Source organism: Silurus aristotelis (assembly GCF_946808225.1).
Source record: "Silurus aristotelis genome assembly, chromosome: 20".
Classification (NCBI taxonomy): Eukaryota; Metazoa; Chordata; class Actinopteri; order Siluriformes; family Siluridae; genus Silurus; species Silurus aristotelis.
In genome coordinates this window covers 14993237-15019418 of record NC_139593.1, presented here as the reverse complement: position 1 = coordinate 15019418, position 26182 = coordinate 14993237, and the positions used below count along the sequence as shown (strand labels likewise).

The 26182-nt window shown below is 36.5% G+C and overlaps 2 protein-coding genes across 2 annotated transcripts in view; both read right to left on the bottom strand.

Annotated features, from left to right (window-relative positions):
* mxg (myxovirus (influenza virus) resistance G) overlaps window positions 1–3577 on the bottom strand; it is a 52554-nt gene extending 48977 nt beyond the window's left edge. The window contains exon 1 of the mRNA XM_083522359.1: window positions 3572–3577. The gene's annotated coding sequence lies outside the window, so the exon portion shown is untranslated. The remainder of the gene's footprint in view (window positions 1–3571) is intronic.
* arhgap20 (Rho GTPase activating protein 20) overlaps window positions 1–25965 on the bottom strand; it is a 29962-nt gene extending 3997 nt beyond the window's left edge. The window contains exons 1-14 of the mRNA XM_083522278.1: window positions 25584–25965; window positions 21395–21480; window positions 17415–17585; window positions 15493–15642; window positions 13455–13496; window positions 13207–13291; window positions 13045–13119; window positions 12572–12638; window positions 10487–10675; window positions 10135–10316; window positions 3858–4022; window positions 2590–2705; window positions 2312–2501; window positions 42–147 (exon numbers count right to left, since the gene is read on the bottom strand). Of these exons, the coding sequence (XP_083378404.1) occupies window positions 42–147; window positions 2312–2501; window positions 2590–2705; window positions 3858–4022; window positions 10135–10316; window positions 10487–10675; window positions 12572–12638; window positions 13045–13119; window positions 13207–13291; window positions 13455–13496; window positions 15493–15642; window positions 17415–17585; window positions 21395–21480; window positions 25584–25685 (1726 nt within the window). The 5' untranslated portion in view covers window positions 25686–25965. The remainder of the gene's footprint in view (window positions 1–41; window positions 148–2311; window positions 2502–2589; window positions 2706–3857; window positions 4023–10134; window positions 10317–10486; window positions 10676–12571; window positions 12639–13044; window positions 13120–13206; window positions 13292–13454; window positions 13497–15492; window positions 15643–17414; window positions 17586–21394; window positions 21481–25583) is intronic.
* Between the last annotated feature and the right edge of the window lie 217 nt (window positions 25966–26182).

The window sequence follows — 26182 nt, the reverse complement described above, 5'->3', positions numbered from 1 at the left end:
TGTTGCACAAACTATGTACCATCAGAGTGAGATTTCATTACCCGATCTATGACTGCAGCTCTGAGGAAAACCATCAAATAGTGTGGTCACATCTTCTTCCATTATTGCGTTGCAATTTTCAATCATTACCCGTGTCAAGTTACAGACCTGAAACAAGGATTGAATTTATTGAACTAGTTATTTTTCCATGTTCTTACATCTTCCATAACCTTTATATCCTGGTCAGGATGCCACTGGATTTTGAGCCTATTGGGAAAACGGCGCATTAACCAAGAATACAACATGAATGAGATCCAGGAACATACACATTTACACCTAGGGCAATTAAGGATAGTTAATCCACTTAGCCATTTTGCCAGTAATTCATTTCCTTTAGAATACATTCATGATAGCTACACTAGAATCTAAAAAAAAAACATTATAGTTCTAGAAGAAAATTACCCCATTTTATAAATCCACACTTTTCTGCTTTCTGCACTTGATCAGTTGTCAACTCAAGATCCCGAATCATAGTGTAGCTCTCAAATAGACATGACAAAAGTGTTAATTGTCGGGTCAATCCTATGTCTCAAAACATTATTTTATGTCTCATTTGAATCATAATCATAATGCAAATCATAAAAGTAGAGTAATTTTATGTTCATTTTGATAAAACCATTTTGATAGAACCATAGAGCCTAAAAATCTAATTGATGTATAGTCCTTGCATGTCCCTCCACTATGCCAGTAAACAATAATAAGTAATAATATACTTTATTTACTGATTCAAGCTGCTTTAGGCTGTGAGATCAACCTGGAGTAGGTTTCCTCCAGTTTGCTTTTTTGCTTCTACTGAATGGTTGTGTATAAATAATTTGTGATTTTAGTTTCCTACCAAAGTGGCATCATATCAGACTGTAAAAATGTCTTGTTAGTATGTGCCGAATACAAACAATAAAATACAATGTAATATGTACAATATAATATAAAGAGTATAAACTAATATAAACTAGCATACTGGCTTAGAGCTACAATTGCCATGAACAGTTTTGCATTCAAGTGTGTATCTGTGAACATTTGATAACCTCAAAAATGATAAATCTATAATGAATGGACTTTCGGTGTCACCCAGATTAGGATGGGTTTCCTTTAGAGTCTGGTTCCTCTCAAGGTCTCTTGAAATCATACCAACTCAGGGAATTCTTCCTTGCTACTGTTGCCACTGGCTCGCTCAATAGGGATAAAATTGTAGGGTCTAATTTCTGATGCAAAAATGTATATTTGTAATCGATATAATTCTGTAAAGCTGCTTTGGGACAAGCTTCATTGTTTAAAGCGTTATACATATACCACTGAAGTGAACTAAGATAACACTGAAATATGAAATTATATTACCAGTGCTAGTGAAATAGGCCCAACCACAACATTATATAATATCTTTAGCATTTAAACACATCTAAAATTGCCTTGTATATTTCTGTAAGGAGGCAAAACAACTCATTATTATTTCATTAAAGTCTAGACAGATGTTTATCTCACAGTATGTAATTTTATGCATCAGAGTTATAGAGCCAAATAAGAACTGCAGAGTAAAATACCGAGATTCTTATTATCCCTCTAAAATAGAAAACATTACTACTACAATAAAACCTACGCAAACAAATTCTGTTTGGATTGTGATCGCGGTGGTTTACTTTGGCAGCCTTTAAGCCAATGTTGACACGATCAGTGTTATTGGGGAATGTTGAAATCTACATTTTTGGGGCCTGGATGGCAACACACAGGCTGCCACAAGCATATACAAACAAACTGAATGACTTTGGAGCTCCATCATAGAGAGATAATGAGAAAATGACACTGACCTCAAGAATCTAAAGGAAATGCTTGAAATAGTTCCCAGTGAACACAAAAGACATCCAAAAACAAAATGTGTGAAAGACTGTCCGTACATAAGAGATAAGAGACTATACCAATTTCATTAAATTAGCAATTTTGCTATGTGGAAGACTCCCTTATCCAGGGCAAATTACAATTGTATCATTTATATAACTAAGAAGTTGAGAGTTAGGGGCCTTGCCCAAGGGGCAACCATTGGCAAATTGGTGGTGCTTAGATTTAAACATCTGACCACTGTTTGAAATGTCTTATCCACTGAGCTACCACTTTCTAATAGTTAAAGGACCATTAAAATGCCATCTATTGTACATATATATTGTGTCTACAAGCACAATACAATAAAAAAACCAATATATAAATAAGAAATTATACAGATACAAATTAATTCCACATTTTCTTGTCATTAGGATCAATTTTCTGAATGGGTGAAACCTACCTTTTTGGTACCCTCTTCCTCCATCTCAGGGGTGCTAGGACCTGGGGACCAGAGCATACTAGGAGAAATGCATATGGACAGGTTAAAGGAATTCATTTGGTTGTCGTCCGCATGGAGCTGAATGTTGTAGAGCACTGCCAACACATGCTTTAGTAGTCGGACATTTTCAGAAGGAAGTGACATCACCAAGCTGAAAGAAAAATAAAATAGGTCAAATAAGCTTACTGACATATTATATTAATGCTGGATTTCTGGCTCTGATTTTAGATTCATTGTACCTCTGAATGGCCTTTAACTGACTGTCCTCTGTTTCACCAGACAAATCCATGGTGGCCATCCACTTCTCATAGAGATCTGACAACAGCAGACTGCCTGGGATGCTGCGCAGGAAGTCCTACATTAGATACACAGAGATGGACAAATAGAAATTTTGGCAAAACTATAAAGTTAGATTGGGTTTAGGTTTGCAAAGAGTTTATAACAACTAAACTGATAGGGTGTTCTGATAAAGTTTGTCAGGGGTTCAAATAAAATTTGGTTATCGGGGCAGGTGAGAACAATCAGTCCGTGACTGCTAGAGTCCTGTTCCAAGAGGAGTTTGACTGCAGAGAGAAATCAATTTGGCCATGAATCCACCAACTAGGAAGTAAACATGACATGATTTTTGTTTTGGTGGGTTTTTTTGTGCTTTAAACATTTCAACCAACAAACTTAATAAATAAATGAATGAATAATAAAAAAAAATACATAAAACCCTGAGAAATATTAAAATACACAAAATGTTGAATAGATCTTTTCAATTTTCTTTGATTACTTCTGTAATTTCTTTATATAGCATCGGCTTCATGTACACCACGCTCGGCTGCTGCTTTCTGGTTTGATTGGTTTAATTGTCAAAATAAGCCGAACCAGATAGTAAATGCAGAAAATAATGAATTTGTCTCAGGCACAGGAACTAATAAGTGGGATGATGTTCACAGAGACGCTATGACAAAAGTAATGTCTTGCAAAATAATGTTTTGGTTAACGGTTTAATATATTAAATTACAAAACATTATAGAATAATCTGTATATCTGTATAAGTAAAATGGGCCACCTGTCAACATAATTTAATATCATCATGTAGTATTTCTCCATTTATCAGACTCAAAACTGAAAATCTATAACATCATCACACCACTCATAATTACAGTACTAAAACATGCAGAATGAATAATTTCTATAATATATGTATGAATGTTCCTGAATGAATGCCTGCATTTCACAATTTCATTACAAAAATCAGAGACATTATCTGTTTGCTATTACAGTATTGACTTGCTCTTTTTCTGTAATGAAATGACCTCAACATGTGGGATCTCAACATGTGGGATCAGACTCTGTTTTCATAAACAGAGTCTGATTCCTGGAAAGACATCACATGGCTACACAACAGCTAGCAACAAATCGAGAGGGAATGATTAGCAGCCATGGTGTACAACAAACTTAATTTGTTCTGATGATCTGGCAACAGCAATTTGGCAATGTATCACAGTATAACATTTACCTTCAGGACAGCAGCAATCACAAAGATGGACTGTCGACTCAGAGGAACAACCTGGATTCCTGAGTCCAGTTTATCTCTCAGCTCCCTGCAGGCTTTGGCCCCAGCAGAGCGCCGGAAAATTCCCCTAGTGAACGGCCCCTCTTGGAACAGAAACACTAGCATGTCCTGCAGAGAGAGAAAATAAAGTCTGATATACATTATGGACTATATTATTTACTGAACATTCCAGATGTGGAAAGTCTGGAATTCCTGTTAGCTGATCCTAAGAACTGTCATTGTAATAAGTGTACATTAACTGTTTAACTGAAGTGATCATCATCAGTCATCTTCATGTATTCTTGAAGGCCCCAACATTTCTATCAGTATTACTACTCAAACTATTCAGTTAGTTAATAAAAATTTGGCTTGGGAAGACTCTTAATAAATGTCCTGCCACAAGAAAAAACTCAAGTATGGATCTTACCATAGCCAAACAATTGTTGGCAAATGTGGGCTATTTTTATGTTTATTATTATTATTATTATTATTATTATTATTATTATTATTATTATTATTATTATTATTTTTTTTTTTTTTTTTTATTATTATTAATAGTAGTAGTAGTAGTATAATTCTTATTATACCACTGCACTGTTGAAAGTTAAACCTTTAAACGTTCAATACATTATTTTTTCTATAGTAACAGTTCATATACAGGAACCTTTGTGTGCAGACACTTCACATAGTCTTGGAATAATAATGAACAGATTAACAAATTTAAAAACAGTGCAGCCAGAAAATATTCACAGCACTTTAATTTTTCCACATTTTGTTATGTTACAGCCTTATTTCAAAATGGATTAAATTAATTTATGGAATAAATACTAAAATTCAATTTAGTATTCAAAATAAAAAAGAAAAAGAAAAAAAAAAAATCACATTTCCATACAGTATGTATTCACAGCCTTTGCTCAATTCTTTGTTGAAGCACCTTTGGCACCACTTACAGATTTTTGAGTATGATGCAACAAGCTTGGCACATCTATTTTGGGCAGTTTCTCCCATTCATCTTTGCAGAACCTTTTAAGCATCGGTGCACAGCCATTTTCAGATCTCTCCAGAGATGTTCAGTCAGGTGTAAGTCTGGGTGCTTGCTGGGCCACTCAAGGACATTCACAGAGTTGTCCTTTAGCCACTCATTTGTTATCTTGGCTGTGTGCTGGGGATTGTTGTCCTGTTGGCAGATGAACTATCGCCCCAGTCTGAGGTCCTGCTCTGGAGCAGGTTTTCATCATGGATGTCTCTGTACATTGCTGCATTCATCTTTCCCTTGATCCTGACTAGTCTCACAGTTTCTCCCGCAAATAAACATCCTCGCAGCATGATGTTGCCACTACCATGAATAACTATGTAAATTTTTTTTCCCTTTTTTTTTTTTTTTTATAATAAATTTGCAAAGATTTCAAACAAACATCTTTTACATTTTTATTATAGGGTATTGTTTGTAAAAAATTTGAGGGAAATAATGAATTTAATCTATTTTGTAATAACACTTTAACATAAAATGTGGAAAAAGTTTAGTGCTGTGAATATTTTCTGGATGCACTGCAAATAATCGCTGCTTGCCATTTATCTCTTTAACATTTATGGAAGGAGTGTCACTCGTAAGTGCTGTGTAATAGTTTTTCAGCTTAGGAAAGTATTCGGGACAGGGGAATTACACTTTCCGGTTTCCCAGTAAAATAACATTTCTGTGAGTGAGAGAGAGGGAGAGAGGGAGATAAAAAGAGAGAGAGAGAGAGAGAGAGAGAGAGAGAGAGAGAGAGAGAGAGAGAGAGAGAGGGTGGGCTAATGAGCTAACAACTGCTTATCACAGCTATAACGTAGTCCATAACAGGAACTAACTTATCTCTGGGATGTTCCACAACATTAAATCGAACTGTAAAATTTTCAAATGTGTAACGTGTCACGGTCATCATTGCAAATTTGCTGTGTTGTAGTGCACCCCATTACACTGTCTGCTGTGTGTTATTCTTCTATACGTACTCGGGCTTTCATTCAAACGATTTAAATAAAATCGCTAGTTTTAATATGTCATCACTCTGGTGGTAAGAAATCAATCACACAAACTATCACAGCAAATGTTTTATAAAATCTAAACCTAATGATAATTTGATAAACATGTCTTCAGGACAGAGCAATTTGCTTTCTGAGATGTTCATGTTAACATAACAAGCTTTTTCTATTGTTTGTTTTTGTAACTGTTTTATTTAAGAGAGGAATAAATAAAGGATGGTCAACTGTTTATAGATGTTATAATGTATGCAATAAGAGGAAATCATTCATTTTGAGGATATCCTGAGGACATTCCACAATACGGTCCACAAAACTTAACTCTAAATACAGTATATCAAAAGTATGATGTGTAATTTGTTGGGATATTAATTCTAACATTGCAGTGTTACAATTATCACCTGACACTACCACCTTATAGAATTTATTCTTACTACAACATAAATAATCAGTTTTTATTCTAGTCTAATTAACCTACTCAGCCCTGTCAATCTTGCATGGAAAGCAACAAGGAGTTTTCACAGGATCGGTTTGTTAGTTTGTTTATGTCAATAGTAGCTTTAAATAGCTGCTCAGGGGAACATAATTTACTCCAACCCAACCCTTTCACAACATTCAATAAAGTTTGCTAATTTTACCCATCAGCACAAAACTATTTCACATAACAAATTAAGTTAGGGTAGGAAATATAGTTTGGCAACTCTCAAGACAGCAACAGGGGCATTTAAACCTAAACAGAAACAGAATTTTAGGGGTAAAAACGTAGATTAAAAAAATAAAAAATAAAGAGTACACTGTAAAATATATATAAGCTTGAACTTAAGTGTGATGCCTTAACAGATGGAATACATTCTGAGATGTACGTATATATGCGCACATAGTATAAAACCATTAGAGATATATTCCACATTGTCCTGTATAAAGTGACAAGCAAAGAATGGAGATGTTTAGGAGAGATGGCAGTGGAGTTTTTAACCAGATTGTTTAACAGACCTGCAGTAACTACAGGGGAATTCAGTTGATCAGTCACACCATGAAGTTATGGGAAAGAGTAGTGGAAACCAGGCTGAGAGAAGAGGTGACCATCTGTGAGCAACAGTATGGTTTCATGCCTAGGAAAAGCACACAGTGAATGTATTATTTGCTTTGAGGATGTTGATTGAGAATTATAGAGAAGGTCAGAAGGAGTTGCATTGTGTGTTTGTGGATTTAGAGAAAGCGTACCAAAGGGTACAGAGAGAGGAGCTGTGGTATTGTATGAGAAAGTCAGGTGTGGCAGAGAAGTATGTGAGGGTGGTGCAGGACATGTATGTGGACAGTGTGACAGCAGCGAAGTGTGCAGTAGGAACGACAGACTGTTTAAAGGTGGAGGTTGGATTGCATCAAGGATCGGCTCTGAGCCCTTTCCTGTTTGCAGTGGTGATGTACAGGTTGAAGGACGAGGTCAGACAGGAGTCTCTATGGACTATAATGTTTGCAGATGACATTGTTATTTGTGGTGGGAGTTGGGAGTAGGTTAAGAAGAACCTGGAGAGGTGGAGGTACGTGCTGGAGAGAAGGGGAATGAAAGTGAGTAAGAGTAAGACAGAGTACATGTGTGTGAATGAAAGGGAGGCAGTGGAGTGTGCGGTTGCAGGAAGAAGAGGTGGAGAAGGTGGAGGAGTTTAAGTACCTGGAGTCAACAGTGCAAAGTAATGGAGAGTGTGTTAAAAAAGTGAAGAAAAGAGTGCAGGCAGGGTGGATTGGGTGGAAAAGTGTGATTTGAGATTGAAAGGTATCTGCAAAAGTGAAAGGGAAAGTTTAAAGGACTGTGGAGAGGCCTGCTATAGTTTATGGTTTAGATACAATGGCATTGACTAAAATACAGGAGGTGGACCTGGAGGTAGCAGAGCTGAAGATGTTGAGATTTTCATTGGGAGTGACGAGGATGGACAGGATTAGAAACGAGTTTATTAGAGAGACCATGCAGGTAGGACTTCAGAAGACAAGGTGAGGGAGGCTAGATTGAGATGGTTTTGACATGTGCAGAGGAGGGACATGGGGTATATCGGTAGAAGAATGCTGAGGATGGATTTGTTAGGAAGGAGGAAAAGAGGAAGGCCAAGGAGGAGGTTTATGGATGTTGTGAGGGAAGACATGTAGGTAGTTGGTTTGAAAGATGCAGATTTAGAGGACAGAGAGGTATGGAGACGGATGATCCGCTGTGGCGACCTCTAATGGGAGCAGCTGAAAGAAGAAGAAGTAGTCCTGTATAAAGTGACAAGTGATAAAGGGTACTGTAGTGCATTTCGCAGCAAAGGGTAAGCTTGGTTTAAATGGTCTGGGGAATTACTGGAATAGCTGTAAAGCCATGGGGAATTACTAGGGTGATGGCAGCCACAGCTTTGGGAAAGAAGAACTTTAGTCTGCTTGTGTGCGACTTGATGGCCCTGCATTTCTTCCCAGATGATAAGGGAACAAACACTTTGTGCCCTGGATAAATAGAAGCTTTGGCAATGCTGCTGGCCTTTGTTTACAGCCGGCTAGCATGTACAGTGTCCAGGTTTGGGAACTCAGTGTCTGTGATATGCTGTGCTGTTTTGACTGCCGGACAAGTATAATGGAACTGTGCTCCAGTTAGTTAGAACATTCACAAAATGCAATAGAACCATTAAAGCTGTCATATTTTATATTCATGTCATGTCATATCATGCTGTAATGTTTTAAATAGGTTTATATGTGTTTACCTCTAGTAGAGGTGGTACCACCACTCTACACTACAAAAGTGGTGGGACAAAATTTGACCCTAATAAGATAAAATTTTTGCTGTGCAGTAGCATTACATTTTCTCTTCACTTAAACCAGAGGCCCACATTTTTTCAATCATGACTATGCCCTTGTGCACAAATCCAGTTCCATGAAAATGCTCTACATGAGTTGGAATGGAAGATCTTGCATGACCTGCTAATTCATGCCATTATACAATTAGCCAATCATGTTGTAGCAGCACAGTAAATAAAATCCTGCATATACAGGTCAAGAGCTTCAATATAGAAAAAGGGAAAATGTGATCTTAGTGACTATAGAGCTCTAACCTCATACCTATTGAACATGTTTGTGATAGCCCTACAGCAGGACCTGACTTTACTAACACCCTTGTCGCTAAAGTTATAGTTTACATGGGTTGGAATGGCAGATCTTGAGAGGCCTGCTCTGATCTCAACCCTATTGAACACCTTTGGAATGACATTAGGACCTGACTTTACTAACACCCTTGTGGCAAAATGAGCACAATCACACCCCAAAATTTATTAGAAAATCTTCCCAGAAAAGTGGCAGTTATTATAACAGCAAATGGGGACTAAATGTGGAATTGGATGTTCAATAAGCACATCTAAATCTGATTGTCAGGTGTCCACAAACTTATTTTTTCCATATAGTGTATTTAGTATAATAAAACTGGTACTTTTACTGCATGTATCACTCTGCTAATCCGTGTGTACCAACATAAAATTACAACTAGGAAGTTTTCACAGTTACTACTGTTAGAAACAACACATGCAGAAAAATATTCTACTCAGGCATAGAAGAATTGAACAATACTAACCCTAGAAAAATTGTCAAAAGTAATACTAGCACTAGTAGTAGTAGTAGTAGTAGTAGTAGTAGTAGTAATAGATTTTATAGTAAGCAGATGTTTATGCCATGTCAGCACTTAGGGCACTTGGGGCTTGGGGTTACACAAATTTTAAAGTTGATACAGGTAGCTAATAACTTTATTTAAAGAATGTAATTTGTGCATCATTCCTGGAATCAATTTACAATACAGGATATGTATTGTATTTATAATACAGGATATTTCTCACTTACAATTTTAAAAGAGCTACTAATCGCTGAAGTGTGGTTAACCCTTTACCCTGCCAAAACATGCCTGTCTGTTCCGGTTTCTGTTTTCGGTTTCTCAAACAAGTCAGGCCTTATTTCTATTGCCTGAAGTGCTGGGTCACAGTGCCAGTAGCTTGAAAAGTGCTGGGTCAAAAGCCAGCTTGTCCTTGTTGCTCCATTAGCTCTGGCCCAAAGTACAAATCTTTTTCTATTGATAAATATAAGCTTTTTTCAATTGCAATCTTACTGATAAATGAGCTATAAGATTATCACTGACTCATTGCATGCTTAGAGATCATGAGAATGACTTCCAATGACTTCCAATGTGTCTAACCATTGTGACTATGAATTCTCCACTCACCATGATGGGTTTGGGAAGACTGTCATCCTTGCATACCATGCTGAGGGGAATGCCGAAGAGCTTATCGGTTGTGGATGAAAGGGGGGATAAAGTAGGATCATCTAGTTGATTAGTTGAGCCACGCCAAAAAGCCCAGTTGATAAGTGACCGTCGTCTTTTGAAAGGCTTCTGGTCTGGATCAACTGAGGTCATTAGATGGTAAAAGTGGATGTTATTCATACACAGTATTCATACATCAGTGCATTCATATATTCTCATTTTGAAAGTAAAGTGTATCTTTTTGACCTTGCTTTCTATACCTTTTTAGAAAAAAAAAATAGGGTGGCATAATAGGTAAGATAAGAAGACTTACCAACAAAAGAGTGGCCCACAGAGACCCGGCTTGGCCTCAGGATGAATTGGCACTGACTGTCTGTCTGCAACTGCTCAAAGAGTAGCTCCAATTGATTTTCAGGTGGAGTTATATCATCACTTTTTTCACCAGTTTCATCCAAAGGCTCTCTTAAATGGCTCATCTGTATACTGAAAGGAAACTCATGACCTGTACAGATGTAATGAGTAACAAAATACAATTAGTCTGGTGTAAAAGTATCTGTATCTTACTTGATTTTAATTCTTTCAGTGAATACTTTTAATATTTACTTTCTACACGTCAGAAAGAAAAACTCTTTCTGTTCATTACTTTGGAAACCACCGCATCACTACACATCTCTATAGTCATACAGTATACATAGAGATCAACTATAACACTAAAACCACCAGCCTAATTTAACAAGACCGTTAAAAGTGTACTGAGGTATTTTACACCAAGACGTTAGCAACAGATTTTTTGTACTGTAAGTCCTGCAAATTGCAAGCTGGGGGCAACCAAAGATTCGACCTGTTTGTCCAGCACATCCCACAGATGCTCAATCGGATTGAGATCTGGGGAAATTAGAGGCGAGTCAACACCTTAAACTCTTTGTGCTGTTGTCATGTTTCTAAAATTTATTCCTGACCAATTATCAACTGGATCACTTATCAATCGGTCACTTATCAACTGGGCTAGTGGGGGAGTGGTATCTCAGTGGTTAAGGCGCTTAGTGGGGGGTTCAAGATCACTTGGATAAGAATATATGGCCTTAAATAAGGGGGAGCAAGGTTTAGTTCGGTGGTATGAATTAAAGTAATATCCACAAACCAGGCCCCAAGGTTTCCCAGCAGAATATTGCCCAAAGTATCACACTGAATCTGCCGGCTTGCCTTTTTCCCATGGTTCACCCTGGTGCCATCCACTTGGTGTTCTGATGCTCATGTGCCCATTGCAAATCCTTTGGCAGTTAAACAGGGTCAGAATGAGCCCTCAGATTATTCTGCAGCTATCCAAATTGGCCAGGTGGCCTTCCGTGAATTACTTTTGGAAGGTACTAATAACTACATACTGGGCACAACCACAACCACATTTTGGAGATGCTCCAACACAGCCACCTAGACATTATAATTTAGCCTTTATTGGAGTTGCTAAAGACCTTACACTTGTTGAAGCCCATTTTTTTTCTGCTTCCAACTTTAAGTATTGTCACTTGCAACTGTCACTTGCAATGCAACTGTCAATGGCTTTAAAGTTATGGCTGATTGGTGCATTTGTAAAGCCTTTTTTTTCTTTTTATAGTTGTTTTTCTTCTTAAAAAACAAACAAACAAAAAAAACTATCATTCTTAATGGATCATGCTAGTACGGATCAGGTAATAGTCAGTTGCCAATTGGTTTTTGCAGTCATACATGCAAAAACCAGTTAGTTGGCACTCTGTAATTTATAAGTATTTTACTGTCCAATTGTTTTCTCTGATTGTAATGAAAAGTAGCTTGTATGCTGTAGGCTATTTGTTACATTGGCTTAATCCTACAAATATCCATCTAGTCAATCGACAGTGAATGAAATTATGCATCGACAGCTCAAGAGCTTTAGTCCACAAAGGAAGAAAATGTGATCTAAGTGACTTTGACTGTGACATGGTTGCTGGTGCCAGACAGGCTGGAATTTCAGAAACTCCTAGGATTTTCACACATGGCAGTGTGTACAGTTTACACAGAATAGTGCAAAAATCTCTGCTCTGTAGATAGAAGTTCCTTGTGTATCAGAAAAGTCAGAGGTTAATGGTCAAACTTGAGGAAAGTTAAGGAAAGTCTACAATTACTGAAATAACCAATCTTTACAATTGTGTTGAATGGAGAAGCATCTCAGATTATACAATACACACTGCTTTGAGGTGGATTGACCACATAGGTTTTTATTCCTGTCAGCAATAAATAGGAATTTGGGGCTAGATAGAGCATAGGAAACTGGAAAGCTAAACATCGGAAAAAAACACCAATGTCATTTATAATTTTTTATAAAAATGGCTGATAAGTGCAAAAGAAATTAATAATTTATAGTAATGGTTGATCGCAAACTCACCAATAAGTGGGTAAGGAGCATTGTCTTTTCTGGAACTCACCCACAGTTGGAAGTCCTTCACAGAACCCTGTATACCCAAAGACAAACAAATTCACAGAAATGTTGTGCTTCAGCAATGTTTCACCACTAACCTATATGAAGAACCATATGAGGGCATGTCTTGTCTTTGGACATGTATTTTGGGTTCAGCTATAAATACAAAGTTAACTAAAGTGCATTGGAATTTTGTGTACTGTTAGAGGTGTCTTGATTTGATTAAGTAGATGTCTGTGCACACACTGTTGCCTAAGGAGAACATAAATAGTCTCAATGTTACTGCTCCTCTGGATAGCTTTATGCATAGCACATATGCCAGTATATTAAGACCTCTGCATCAATGCATTTACATTTATTTATATATTTACAGAGAAAAATCAAAAATAGGCAAATGAAAAAACCTTAATTCTAACGACTCAACGTAAATAAAAACTTACCACAATCCCAAACTGTTGCAGTGCAAGACGAATAACCTCATTGGCACTGTCAGAATTACTCACAGCGATGGTTTTCTAAACCAAAAGAGCATCAGATTTTGATTTGCAACAAACTGGAACAGTTGAAATAAATATATCTGACTTGAGTGTGGGAGAACTTACATACGAAAAGTTCCCCATGTCCTTGGCGTGCACTTTAAGTGGGATTGTTTTTGGATTATCTTTCTCCTTCTCCTCTTTTATTCGACTGTAGAGAATAGAGAATTCAAAAGAAATATGCAATAAAAGCAAGTGAATCTGTCATGCTGAGAAAGGAACTTTTACTCAAATGTACATTCAAGAAAAATGTGTTAACATGAACTTATAAATAGAATTTGTTGCATCTGTCAATTCCATGTGACTCCATGTACCTTTTTATAAGAGAAAGCCATCTCTCTTTCTGTTCAACTGAGCTATGGAGAGAAGAACAAAACATTTTCATCAGCAAAATCTGTTTAAGATACATTATTTGAGTTGCTATCATGCGATCATGGTTATTACAATCTTAGATTTTAAAGGGTTCCTTTGCTAGAAAACAATTAGTTGCAGGGTTTTACATAGAACCTATAAGGCTTTCCTCAAAGAAACAACCTAGAAATGCTTCAAGTATCTAATTTTTTGAAATTTTTTAAAGAGCTACCATTGATTTTAGGATTTACCATTCACAATTATTGGAAGCAATAATACATGCACACACACTATATGGACAAACAGTTTGGGACACCTGACTTTTCCAGCCATATTGGATGGGATTAAATTTTCACTAAACTTGAACTAGGAGACCCAAACCTGTTCCAGCATGACATTGCCCTAGCACACAAAGCCAGCTCCATGAAGTTATGTTTTGTCATACGTTGGAGTGGAATATTTTGAATGGCCTGCTAAAGATCTCTCAACCCTTTAGAACACCTTTGGAATGAATTTAAATGCTGACTTTATCCTCACTTTGCATTAGTAACTGATTTTACAACATCCTAGTGCCTGAATGAGCACAAATCTCTCAAAGCTCACACCAAAATCTAGTGGGACATAGATTTGTTAAAAGGACAGACAGACAGACAGACAGACAGACAGACAGACAGACAGACAGACAGACAGACAGACAGACAGACAGACAGAGAGACAGAGAGACAGAGAGACGGACAGACAGACAGACAGACAGACAGACAGACAGACAGACAGACAGACAGACAGACAGACAGACAGACAGACAGACAGACAGATAGATAGATAGATAGATAGATAGATAGATAGATAGATAGATAGATTCTAAAGCTATGGCATTGAAAAAAAATGTGCAGACACTGTTGTAGAGGAACAAGTAGAAGGTTATAGGCTTATGGCATTAAAAAAAATGTGCAAGCTCAATAAACAAGTCCACTTAATATACACACACACACACACACACACACACACACACACACACACACACACACTACTTTTATATATATATATATATATATATATATATATATATATATATATATATATATATATATATATATATATATATATATTTTTTTTTTTTTTTTTTTTTCACTTTAGCTTATCATGTTTGAACAAAGAAAGGTTTCTACTATATACCCTGCACTGTGAATTTGAAGTATGGATGTGGGAGGAGCTTCTCATAAAACATTAATGGGACATTACGCATCATCAAAAAAAACATAAATAGAGTGATGTACTGGGACATACCACAAGAGAATTCAATTTAATCGGCCAAGAAAATGAATGCCCTAATGTTGCTGCATTTGGATATCCCCCCACTTTTAATTTAGTTTTTTTCAGTCGTATATTAACTCAATCTCATGAATACATACATATTTCTAAGTCGAAAGCACTGGAAGTATAACCAATAATAAAAGAAATAATCTACTTTTAAGATTTTGGCAGAGTGAGCAAATCAAAAGACTATATATTGTCTAATCCTTGTATAAATACACAAATCTTATTTCTCAGAATGCTCAAACAGCTGGTTACAGGATCCACTACCTCACTCGGTTTCCCTGAACTGCTAATCACAACTGTTCTCAATAAGCACACTCTCTATAAATAAACCAGACTTTCATTGAGGCTTTACAAAGTCTTGATCCTAGCACTCCATATAGCACTCCATAGCTATGTTTATAAGCATTTTGATTGCGTAAACACATTCTGGCTCTGACCTGCTCTGAATTAATGAGCTCGCTATCTATTGATTTTTTTGGCTTTGTCTGCTTTATTCAATAAAACCCCGCATTTGCATACAAACTATGTCTGTACCAGAGAGAATCTTGAGTGTATATTACTAGCATATTCTTATAAATGCAGCCTGTTTTTTAATGGGGTTGAATGTTTTTTAGAATATGTTTCTGTATATGGCCTCTGTTGATGAATAATGGGTAGTAAAAAAAATAGAATATACCATACCTGAAGGTAGCTACACAGTTGCAAGTCGGCCAACCCATCACAAAGCTTTTGTCAAGACATGTACTCCCCTCACACACTTCTTCCATGCAGTTTGCTATCCACATCTCACAAACCCGTGTCTGTGCCTTCAGCTTAAAGTTGGTTGAAGATCTGTTCATAAAACATGACTTGTAAGGAAAGATTGTATGTAAACTAACATGTTAGTTCAGTCATTCATTTATTTCCAGTAACTGCATTATCCTGGTCAATGTTGCAATAGATCCAGGGCCAAAAATAAACTAGGAATACGCCATGCACATAGATTTTCACACGCTCGTCTGCACTTAGGGGAAATTTAGTGTAGCCAATCCATCTACTGTCAATGTTGATGAAATCTGTACACATGTTGTGCATGGTGTGTGAAAAAAACCATGTTAGCTGCAAGTATTAGGCAAAAGTTATCCACTGTTTTGTAATGACCAATAAAAGCTTGTGTTCTAGCAGATCACTAAGTGCATACTTGGAGTTCCCTTTTTTAATGCATACCTATTAACCAATCTTAAAGTTAATGTGATTTATTTTAACTATTGGTAACTCTTTATGAGTTGCTCTTACAAGTTAGCAATTATGAAAATAGCATAGCAGAGAAAAAGAGACAAATGAGTCAGTGCACTGGTGCAAACTTTCAAAATGCAATGCTTTCTGTAGCTGGACTGTCACAGTGGCAAACATGACTGATAATGAAACTGCACTGCTACTATCTCCAAACACAAGGGGGTTTTTATCTCCTTTTTTTTTTTTTACAGTCATTACTTGGTTACTGATTTTGAGCTTGCTTGAATCATTGCTATTAAATAAAAATGAATAACTAAAACCACTTTTGCTACTTTGCTATTCATAGTAGCCTGGACATTGTCCTCATTTTTCTGTTTTTCTGTTTTGTTCATTTCATTCACCCGAGAAAGTGAGTTTACATCTAGGAGAATCTTAGATATAAGGACAAGATGGTTGATTTCTGGTATTTCCTTAAAGATATAAATTTTTACATTGCATTCATAGGAGTGATGCCTAACTGATTGGTGTTTGATATTACATTTTTTCATGAAGCAATCTCAATTTATCAGTTTGAGAAAATCTTGCATAGCACCGCTATTATAGCTTGAACACAACTTTATTTATATATTAGTTTTAATATATTAGTTAGTGCCTTTTGCATTTATTATGGTTATTAGCATGTTTTCAGAATCAAATCTACTGACTTTAAACGTCCCCCCTTTTTTTTACACAAGTACGTGAAATGGGACTAGACATGACATATTAAATATAGGTCAGAACCACACAATAATGATAGGTCAACATTAAGAGAACGTTCGAATGGATAAGCCTTGCACTGCCAACTTCACAGTGGCTGCATTGGCTTCGATGCCAAGCTCTCCTTCAGATCGAGTTAATTGGTGCTTTGGGTGGTAATTACTGAGAAGGACCCTCTGGCTATGTGAGACACTACAGGAAAAGGAAGGAGGATGTGGGCCACTTGATCCTATGAGACACAATTAAACAAGGGAGGAAAAAGGGTGGAGGAATGGCCCAATTCTTCCCACCATTAAGCACTCACTGGTAACTCCCATACATGGGCGTTTCAGCTCATACGTTTTCTTGACTGCTCTACTCAGTGAAACATGGATAACAATAATAACAAAAGAAATAACAGCCTTTTTCATTTTAAGTTGCCAAATTGTACAATACATATTAATGGCATTGTTTCTTTTAATCATTCTACAGTGTATGAAGAAGCTCAGTATGGGTTTAAGCTAAATAAATTGTGAAAGTTATGTAACACATTTAATTCCCCATTTTAACACTTACAAATGTTTGAAACCTGAAGCAGAATTGAATTAAGCATTTATTGAAATATTGATATGTTCCCGGCATATAGGTCTTACTTGGCTTTGCTGATGAGTAGGATGTCAGTAAAAAGAAACATATGCCTCTCCTGGGTCTGCAGACCAGTCTTCAGCTGGGCATATACATGGCCAATAAACATCCTTGAAGGATTAAGAAATGATTGTACCAGTAGGCATGTCTCTGGGCTGACCGGAGAGAGACTGTTATCCCTGAGAAACAACAGCAAAATGGAAATCAGTAATTACGTAACCACAGTTACATTTAAATGTGCACTGGTTTAAATATGCAGCAAACCATGAGATTTAAGGTTATGTTGAAGACATCTTTATTTAGGTAGACATGTCCATCTCACTTTAGTGTTTGAAATGATCATGAAAAACCCCAGGATACAGAATACGGACCAGATTTCTACTTTGCTGCTGTAGCCGAACCAGCTTCCAAGTAATATTTACACATGACTCACTGTCAAAAAAGCAAACAAAACAAAACACCACCTAAATAGATTCTTACTTCCGTTGAACTCTGTACTGTGAATAAGATGAATATGGCACGTGCGCTGGGCTCAAAACATATTTTCATTTACAACATGCGAAGTATCTAAATAGGGGTTTCAGAAGACATGTGGGTGCAACTGGTAAACATGTTTACAAATCCGGATTACGGCCCTGGTCACTCTAAATTAGAAGTCACTAATCGTCCTCATGCCACCCTGAAGAGTTTAGTTCCAACTCGATATTGTAATTTATAGCTGTTTGGTATTAGCATTCCCAAAATTGAAATATAAAGCAAAAGGCGTAACCATTTAAATATCCACTTATACAATTTCCCCCTATATTTAGAACTTACACAATTTTCCCCTATATATAGAATGCACCAAATTTACACAACTACACAATCAATATTTAGAGCGTAAACAATTATCCCATATATGCACAACTCAGCAGGCAACAAAATGACTTTAATAACACGTTTACCATCATTACTGTGTGCCTATGGGGTCAAATGTACAGTATGTGACAAACAGTGACCAAACATCCAGTGCTGCTTTAACAAGGTTATTCTCTTCCAGTGTATAAAGGCCTAAGGACTATATTTAGCCTTTATATCCCCTAGAATTATCTTTGTGAGGAGCTTAACTACTGTTGAAAATGCTGACCAAGTCATTCTAGGACACGAGACCATGAGAATGTTAGTTCCTTTATGGCAACTCAGTTTCAAGTTCATCTTCAAAGCAATGTTACGTCACTGTATTAAAATTTCATTTTTAATAGGAATCTCATTTGTTAGAGAAGCTGATCAATTGATTAGAATTTTTTTTTAATAAAATATAACGTTTTCACACAAAATATAAATAGTAAAAATAAAATAAAACCAATTATTGAGCAAGTCCATCATGAACTCATTATGCTAAAGTATATACAGTATCTCACAAATGTAAGTACACCCCTCACATTTCAGCAAACATTTTTAGTACATGTTCTCAAGGGACAATACTACAGAAATAAAAATTGGATATATTTTAGAGTAGTCAATGTGCAGCTTGTATAGCATTATAGATTTACTGTCCTCTAAAAATAACTCAAAATACAGCCATTATTGTCAAAATAGTTGGCAACAAAAGTGAGTCCACCCTAAGAAAACATGTCAAAACTGTCCAAATTGTCAATATTTTGTGTGAACACTATTGTTATCCAATTCAATTCAATTTTATTTGTATAGCGCTTTACACAGTTAATGTGGTGATCAAAATGAATAAGATGTACTTTAAGTTTGTCCCTGATGAGCAAGTAACTGTGGCAAGGGAAAACTCCCCCAGATGGCATAAGGAAGAAACCTTGAGAGGAACCAGACTCAAGGGGGAACCCAGAGCTGCACAGGTTGTTGCTGGGATCCTCTTCCACTCCTCCATAATTACATCACAGAGCTGCTGGATGTTACACACATGGTGCTTTTCTACCTTCTGCTTGAGGATGCCCAACAGGTGCTCAATAGGGTTTAGACGGCAATGAAAACCCACTTGTTGCAGTGTGCGACGTATGGTCTGAGCACTAACAAGCGGACCATCCGCTTCTGCAACCTCTGAAGCAATGCTGCAGCACTCATGTGTCTGTTTTCTGAGGCAACTTCTGCACCTGATGTACAGCACGAGGACTCAACTTCTTTGATTGACCCTTGTGAGGTCTGTTCCAGTCTGACCACTGAACTGTAACTCAGTTTCAGGGTGTTACTGATCTTCTTATAGCCATGTCATCTTTCTGGAGAGCAACAATTCTAATTCTCAAATCCTCAGAGACTCTTTACCATGAGGTTCCATGTTGAACTCAATGAGAATTGACTTCAAAGCACAACGTTTTAACTGCTCAAATACAAGATACACAAATTTGTATGGTTCTATCAAGCAGACACAAACATCAACAAGAATAATACATTTGGCTTTGCATAGTTAAATGACATACAGCTGTTATCAGTTAGGGTGTACTCACTTTGTTGCCATCAACAGTGTTTGCAGATTAATGGCTGTATGTTGAGTTATTTTTAGAGGACAGTAAATCTGTACTGCTATACAAGCTGCACATTGACTACACTAAAATATATCCAAGTTTCATTTCTAAAGTATTGTCCCTTGAGAAGATCTAATAAAATGGTTGCTGAAATGTGTACATGTATATGCAAGCATTACTCGCTTATAATGTCAGCAATTTACATCAAAAACAACCCAAACCCAAATAGGAGACATGGAAAACAAGTTTTATTTAAAAAGAAAACGATTAATTAATCAGTATTGGTTAATGCTTTTCATATAATTTGATCAAAACAGTAAAATATTATCTTCTGGGTCACAGTGAAACTAGTACCTAACCAGAAAACGCTAAAGAGAGAGTTACTATAATACACATTTATTCACACCCATGCTGCATAAACATATTATTGCATTATAAAATATCAAAGCTTAACATGCAAATGAAGGTCATGCAAAACTACTTTACGGGTTAATAGTTTATTATTATAATGTTGTCTCTTGACATAAACTGCCAGCAAAACAAAAAAAGAAAACAAAAACAAACACCGTGTACACTTTTAAAGGTAGATAGTGTAGACATTAAAAAAAAAAAAAAAATATATATATATATATATAAAAACCACATCTATTACTCACATATCGGGTTACATATGTATCTTTAATTGCATGTGTAATATCTCTAGCTTATCAAGTAGCACTGCAAACCTCAGCCAGAGCTGAGCTCTCGAAAATGACCTTATAAAAACATCAGATCAATTCTGTGATATAGTGTGCATTCGGTGAGGATGGTCTTTCATTTCTGAGCAGAGCGGTTTGTGTTATCTCTTGATGCACATAAACTTATTGCATTAAACATTTACCCGTTTAAAGCATACTACATTTACATAAAACCTGCTCTGTACTCACATACATGATTTGGAAAAAAGATCGTTCTAAACTTTTTCTTGATATTTTGGTCAAACAATGTTTGGAGAATAGGATGGCAAATGATCACAGTGGGCACATTTCCTTGTGAGACTGAGATTGCTTTAATAATTAAACAAGAAAAAGAAGTAAAATCGTCATCGTATGCACACATAATATTAGGACATTCTGGATGAAGTGTTATTTGAATCAGATTTGTGTGTGTTTCACAAGAAGGAATATTTAGACTGCAATATAGCGAACTGATTTTTGATGTTTATTGAATGGGTTCTATCTTCTCATTTACACTTCACATCCTAAATATATTTATTTATTCAGTTTGTTTTTTACAGCTTGCTTTTATGTAACAAAGCTGAAAATCTCACATTAGTCACCTCTACTGAAGAAAAATCCGCTGTCATAAAAAGCAGGGTCTTACTTTTTTTTTTTTTTTGAGTGAATGGGCTGCCCTGAAAATCAACTTGAGCACAAACATAACCCCAGTGTACATGTAAAAGACTCTCCCTGCGTAAATATTGACATTACCTTTGAACTTAATTTGCCAACTCTGAATACGGCACACAGATTCCATACCTGGATATTGTTCTGGATCTGGTAAGTGCTTTGCTGATGACCAAGGAAGGAGCAGACTGCCTGCGGCAAGACAGCGCCTTCGTCCTCTAAGAAGAAAAAAGCAGAATCCTTACTTTACATGTTCAGGGTACAAAGTCAAGACCACACCAAAACGATAATTTGTAACCGAATCAGTGGGAGGATTTTCTGACTTTATTCATCAGATATACAACAAAATGGATCTCACTCCATTAGAAATCCTGGAAGATTCTGAACAAACATAATATCAAAGAATTACACGCCATAAGTGAATAAAGATGAATCCTGTCTACTCTTTAGTATGATTTCTTTTGAGAGACACCTTTTATTTTATTCATTGAAATAATAATTACACCTTCCACAAGTATCACAGTTATTATTCAGTGTTACGGGCATTTACTTTTTGACATGGTTGTGATATTTGGCCTAATTAATCATTGCCAGTGCCCATAATGATAATAAGAATAATGTGAGGGAAGCTATTGCATAAGTGCAGACAAAGACAGACTTTTGCTTTTGTTTTAAGTCTGTGATGTGCTACTTGCTCATGCTGTATTGCTTCGAAATACCGACCATGGTATACAGTAACAAACTCTTTCTTTCAAAGAAGAAACAAAAATTCACCCGACTGCACATTTGAATAATTTGTGCTTTGATTAGACAATGAGTGCTGAGTGTATCTACTAGATATCTAGCTAGAAAAAGGAAGATACAGTAAACAAACCACACTGCTCTTGATGACATTTTGCATGCACTTTCTTAGTCACTGCTGATGATGTATTATGGATGAGTCATTGAAGCAGCTGTAAAATACCAACCAAAATGAAGATCAAATCTTGATGTGTGTTTTGCTCTGTTCTCACATGACACTGTCTGGTTACTGTATTGTTAACAAGCTGTGAACTGTGCAATGATACGATGTACTATAGTATATCAAATAAAATCTGTATATAACCTTCAGTCTATGAACTCATTAGTGCATGCAATACTTACTGCATTCTCTATTTACAGGCAAAACTTCTTTTCACTTCACCACTCGCACAATTATTTTTGTTTTTATCATGACAGTGATAGTAAATGGGTAAAAAAAACCATGATCACAAATATTTCACTAGATAATGAACTCAAACTTCATATTAAAGTAAGTTTTTCCATTAAGAAATAAAAAACTACAATATGGATAAGTGGATAAGTAAGAATCAATTCACTAACAAGTATAGGCAGGACAACAGGGTGTTTCTTATGAGGAAAAGGTCAGAAGCTCTAATCAGTTTAGAAGGTCAAGGTTTAATGGCTATTGGCTTGGCAAAAAAACAAAAATAATAATAATAATAATAAATGAATAAAAAAAAACCTAAAGAAACTAATGCTGACAGTAATAAAAAGGCACATAGTTCCCTTTTCAGTTTCATTTGCTTTCGTTACAACATTAGAGACACGTTATTTTGTCATTCATTCAAAACACTTTTTGCACTTAAATAGATAATCACATATTCAATCAATCAATTGCAGATTTTACATCAGCATCCTCAAATAGCTTCAGGGTGAGTTATCATGATTACTGACACACAGTTATATTTTATTGAGCTTAGGCAGACGGGAATGTTATATGTGAGACAGGGAAGACAATGGGGTCTTTAAATGTAAGCAACAGGTTTGCTGTACTATATGATATATTTAGAAAAAAGGTCAAGAGATTGAGAACTGTCGCAGCCAGTTTTGCTATGAGAAATAGATTTGATTTCTTGACTAAAATATTTTGTATTTGTTTAAAATATTAAAAAAAAACTAGTATATGGATGAACACACAATGCTCCGATTAGCTAGAGATTAGCAAGCATGCTAGGATTTATTCAAGTTCTGTTTCCTCATTTTGAGGTTATGTGCAGCCTTGCAACGTAATAAAAACAGTTTAATCTTCCTTTTACTCGCTGCTGTACCAACAAAGGTGAATAAGCTTACTGTTGCCGATAATCAAAAACATAAGACTGAGAGTCAGCAGCGCTGTCACTTATATATTAAATCTAACTGCATATATTCAGGTAATCACATTTAATCCTTTGCCCAGCTATTAAGTTTTATTCAACTGGTATTTTAATACAATTCAGTATTGTTCTGTGTAAGAAAAAATACATGTTGAACATTTCTACAAGTACGTTTTAACAGCTCTCGAGTTTTATAGCAATTTATAAGCCTTTATGGGAAAATTTGAGACATTGCTTTCCATGCAAAGTACTTCACAACTCAAGTTTATATCTTAGCAACAAAACCTGTAACGCTGAATTACTCTACAGGCACTGGGCTGTGGCTGAACCTGTGGTTGAGAAAAAAAAAAGATATTCCACCACAGTTGCTTCAAAGAAGGGATAAAAATTTTGACTTCAGTCCTTGGAATATGTCAGGAAGTGTACCACGATGATTTTGATGCGATTTTGAAAAACAAACAATTTTCCATTCTTCACAGGAAACCTGCAGCAGGGAGAGTTTAAATGATACACTGTCCAGCATGTCCAACCCTGAACACTAATCTGCCTTCGAGTCCGTTCACTGTGTCATTTCACGACATGGCATGAGCCTGTAATAACCGCTATATTCCGAATCCTGTGATCCGTCAAAGGATAACCTGATGACCTGCGTTCTGAGGAACGGTCCTTTTAAAGGCTCACCACTCACTTTTGGTTTAATCCATCACACATGTTATCTACTGTACACTGCATTATATTGCAATACAAAGAAATGTTCGAGGGAGAGAAGGCAGAACTCAAATATAGGCGTATTAAAGATTCAAGTGTTGCTAGACTGCAAGCATAATAAACGAAAGAAAAAAACAGCACACACACCCTATAGAGCAAATGTCAGCAAAAATATTAGTGCTTTTGTAACTTAGAACAACACAAGTCATGGCCCAATAGATCTATAAATATTAGATAAGTAGAGAAACTTATATCACACATCAAACATTGGCTCTTATAATAATTTTAAAGTGTTTCTCTTTAATAAAACGCCTTAACACGTCGACTTGTTCGTATCATATAGACTTAGCTGTCAAACAAAAAGAGGAACAGGTACTTCCAGACAAATGAAGCCAAAGATCTCGGCCAAGCTGAAATGCAGCCCTTCTCCTCAAGCCAAGGAAAGATGACGATGAAGAAAAAGAAAGAAGGACAAAAAAACCCTCCACATTGGGTATGCTAAAGTGAGACAAATCACATAGGGAAATCCAAACACATGCAACCAGGAATGACAAACAGGATGGTCTAACCACTGGCATCCCAGGCTGGAGAGGGTTCCCTGAAATAACTCTGCATAAACATGGAATTACTGCTCAATTCAGCGCCGTTCAGACGCCAGCTCGGAGACCACGGAGCATGACTTTTCCAACTCTTTATGACTTTACAAACTATAAGAGCAAATCCTAAAGACAGGACTGAACTTGGTAGTTTGAGATTTTATAACGTCATACTGCATATCCCTGTATGCTGGCTGGTGTTTATCAAACTGCATTTGGCTTTTGCTGCATTTCAATGATGTACTTACTAAAACAGATATTGCTATAAGAGATTTAAAAAAAAGAAAGAAAAAAGTCATGTCTGCCCCCCAAAAAAGGGAAGAAAAAAACCTATAAGTAAAAGTCATATAAGAAGTTACTCTGTTCGCAATGACTGTAGTTAGATCTAACGTGCACGCAGATAACTAAGGTAACTAACATTTGCATCATAATCTTATATTTATTAATATGTCACAGCAATTTGGTGCACTGGATGAATTGAGTGGGCAAATCGAAATAGTGTGAAGGGTGCCGAATGAACTCCCAAATGAGAACTTGCTGGAAAGCAGAAATAACTGCAAGAACACACCAGTCTTCAACATATGGTAATAAAAATATGCAGAGCAAGCATTTCTTCTTAGTACTCTATTAAAATGATTGACAGGGTTCACAATGATCACGACTAGATTGTGCATATAGTTAGTCACAGGGTTGTGGACATACTGTGTGTCCATATTTCCTATAAGATAATAATAATAATAATAATAATAATAATAATAATAATAATAATAATAATAATAATAGTAATAATAAAGCATTCTTAGGCACCGATCTATACTAAATCACATGCTGATGAAGTGTGTCTCTCTGTTTGCATTGAAGAATAAAAGCCTTATGTCATACCCGCTTGTTATCCAGATGTGCGCACATGTTGGTCTCGTCAGTGAGTGATGAAGAGCGGCTCTGGCTAATGTTTGCGTGCTGCTGCGGTGACATACTTTCCATTCAGACGCTTACAGGTGGTTGGACTGATCCAAGACAAGTGAACCCCTGTGCGCAAAAGTTGCCAATTTATCCCACGACGGAAATCATATTAACGCACAACCCGAAATCAGGACACACCTCGCACTCATTTGACCACCGGCGAGAATAAATGCGTAATAACCATAGTCCTGAGCAGGTCATATCCACTGCATGGGATAAACACAAGTCCCGAGGCGCGATCTGACAACCCGAACCCAGCAACCACGTTTATTCAGCTCCGCTCAGCACTTTCAGCTGTACACTCGAGCCGCTCCCTGGGTCCTAACGCCCACTATTTGCTTTCTAAACAACAGTTTGGCTTTAGAAGGCTCCTCTACTGGACATGCTCTACTCTACTCATCCACTCACTTACTCGCTCATTTACTTATTTAATCAACCACTCACTCACTCATCCATTCACTCACATATCCACTCATCCATTCACCCACTCATTCATTCATCCATTTACTCACTCATCC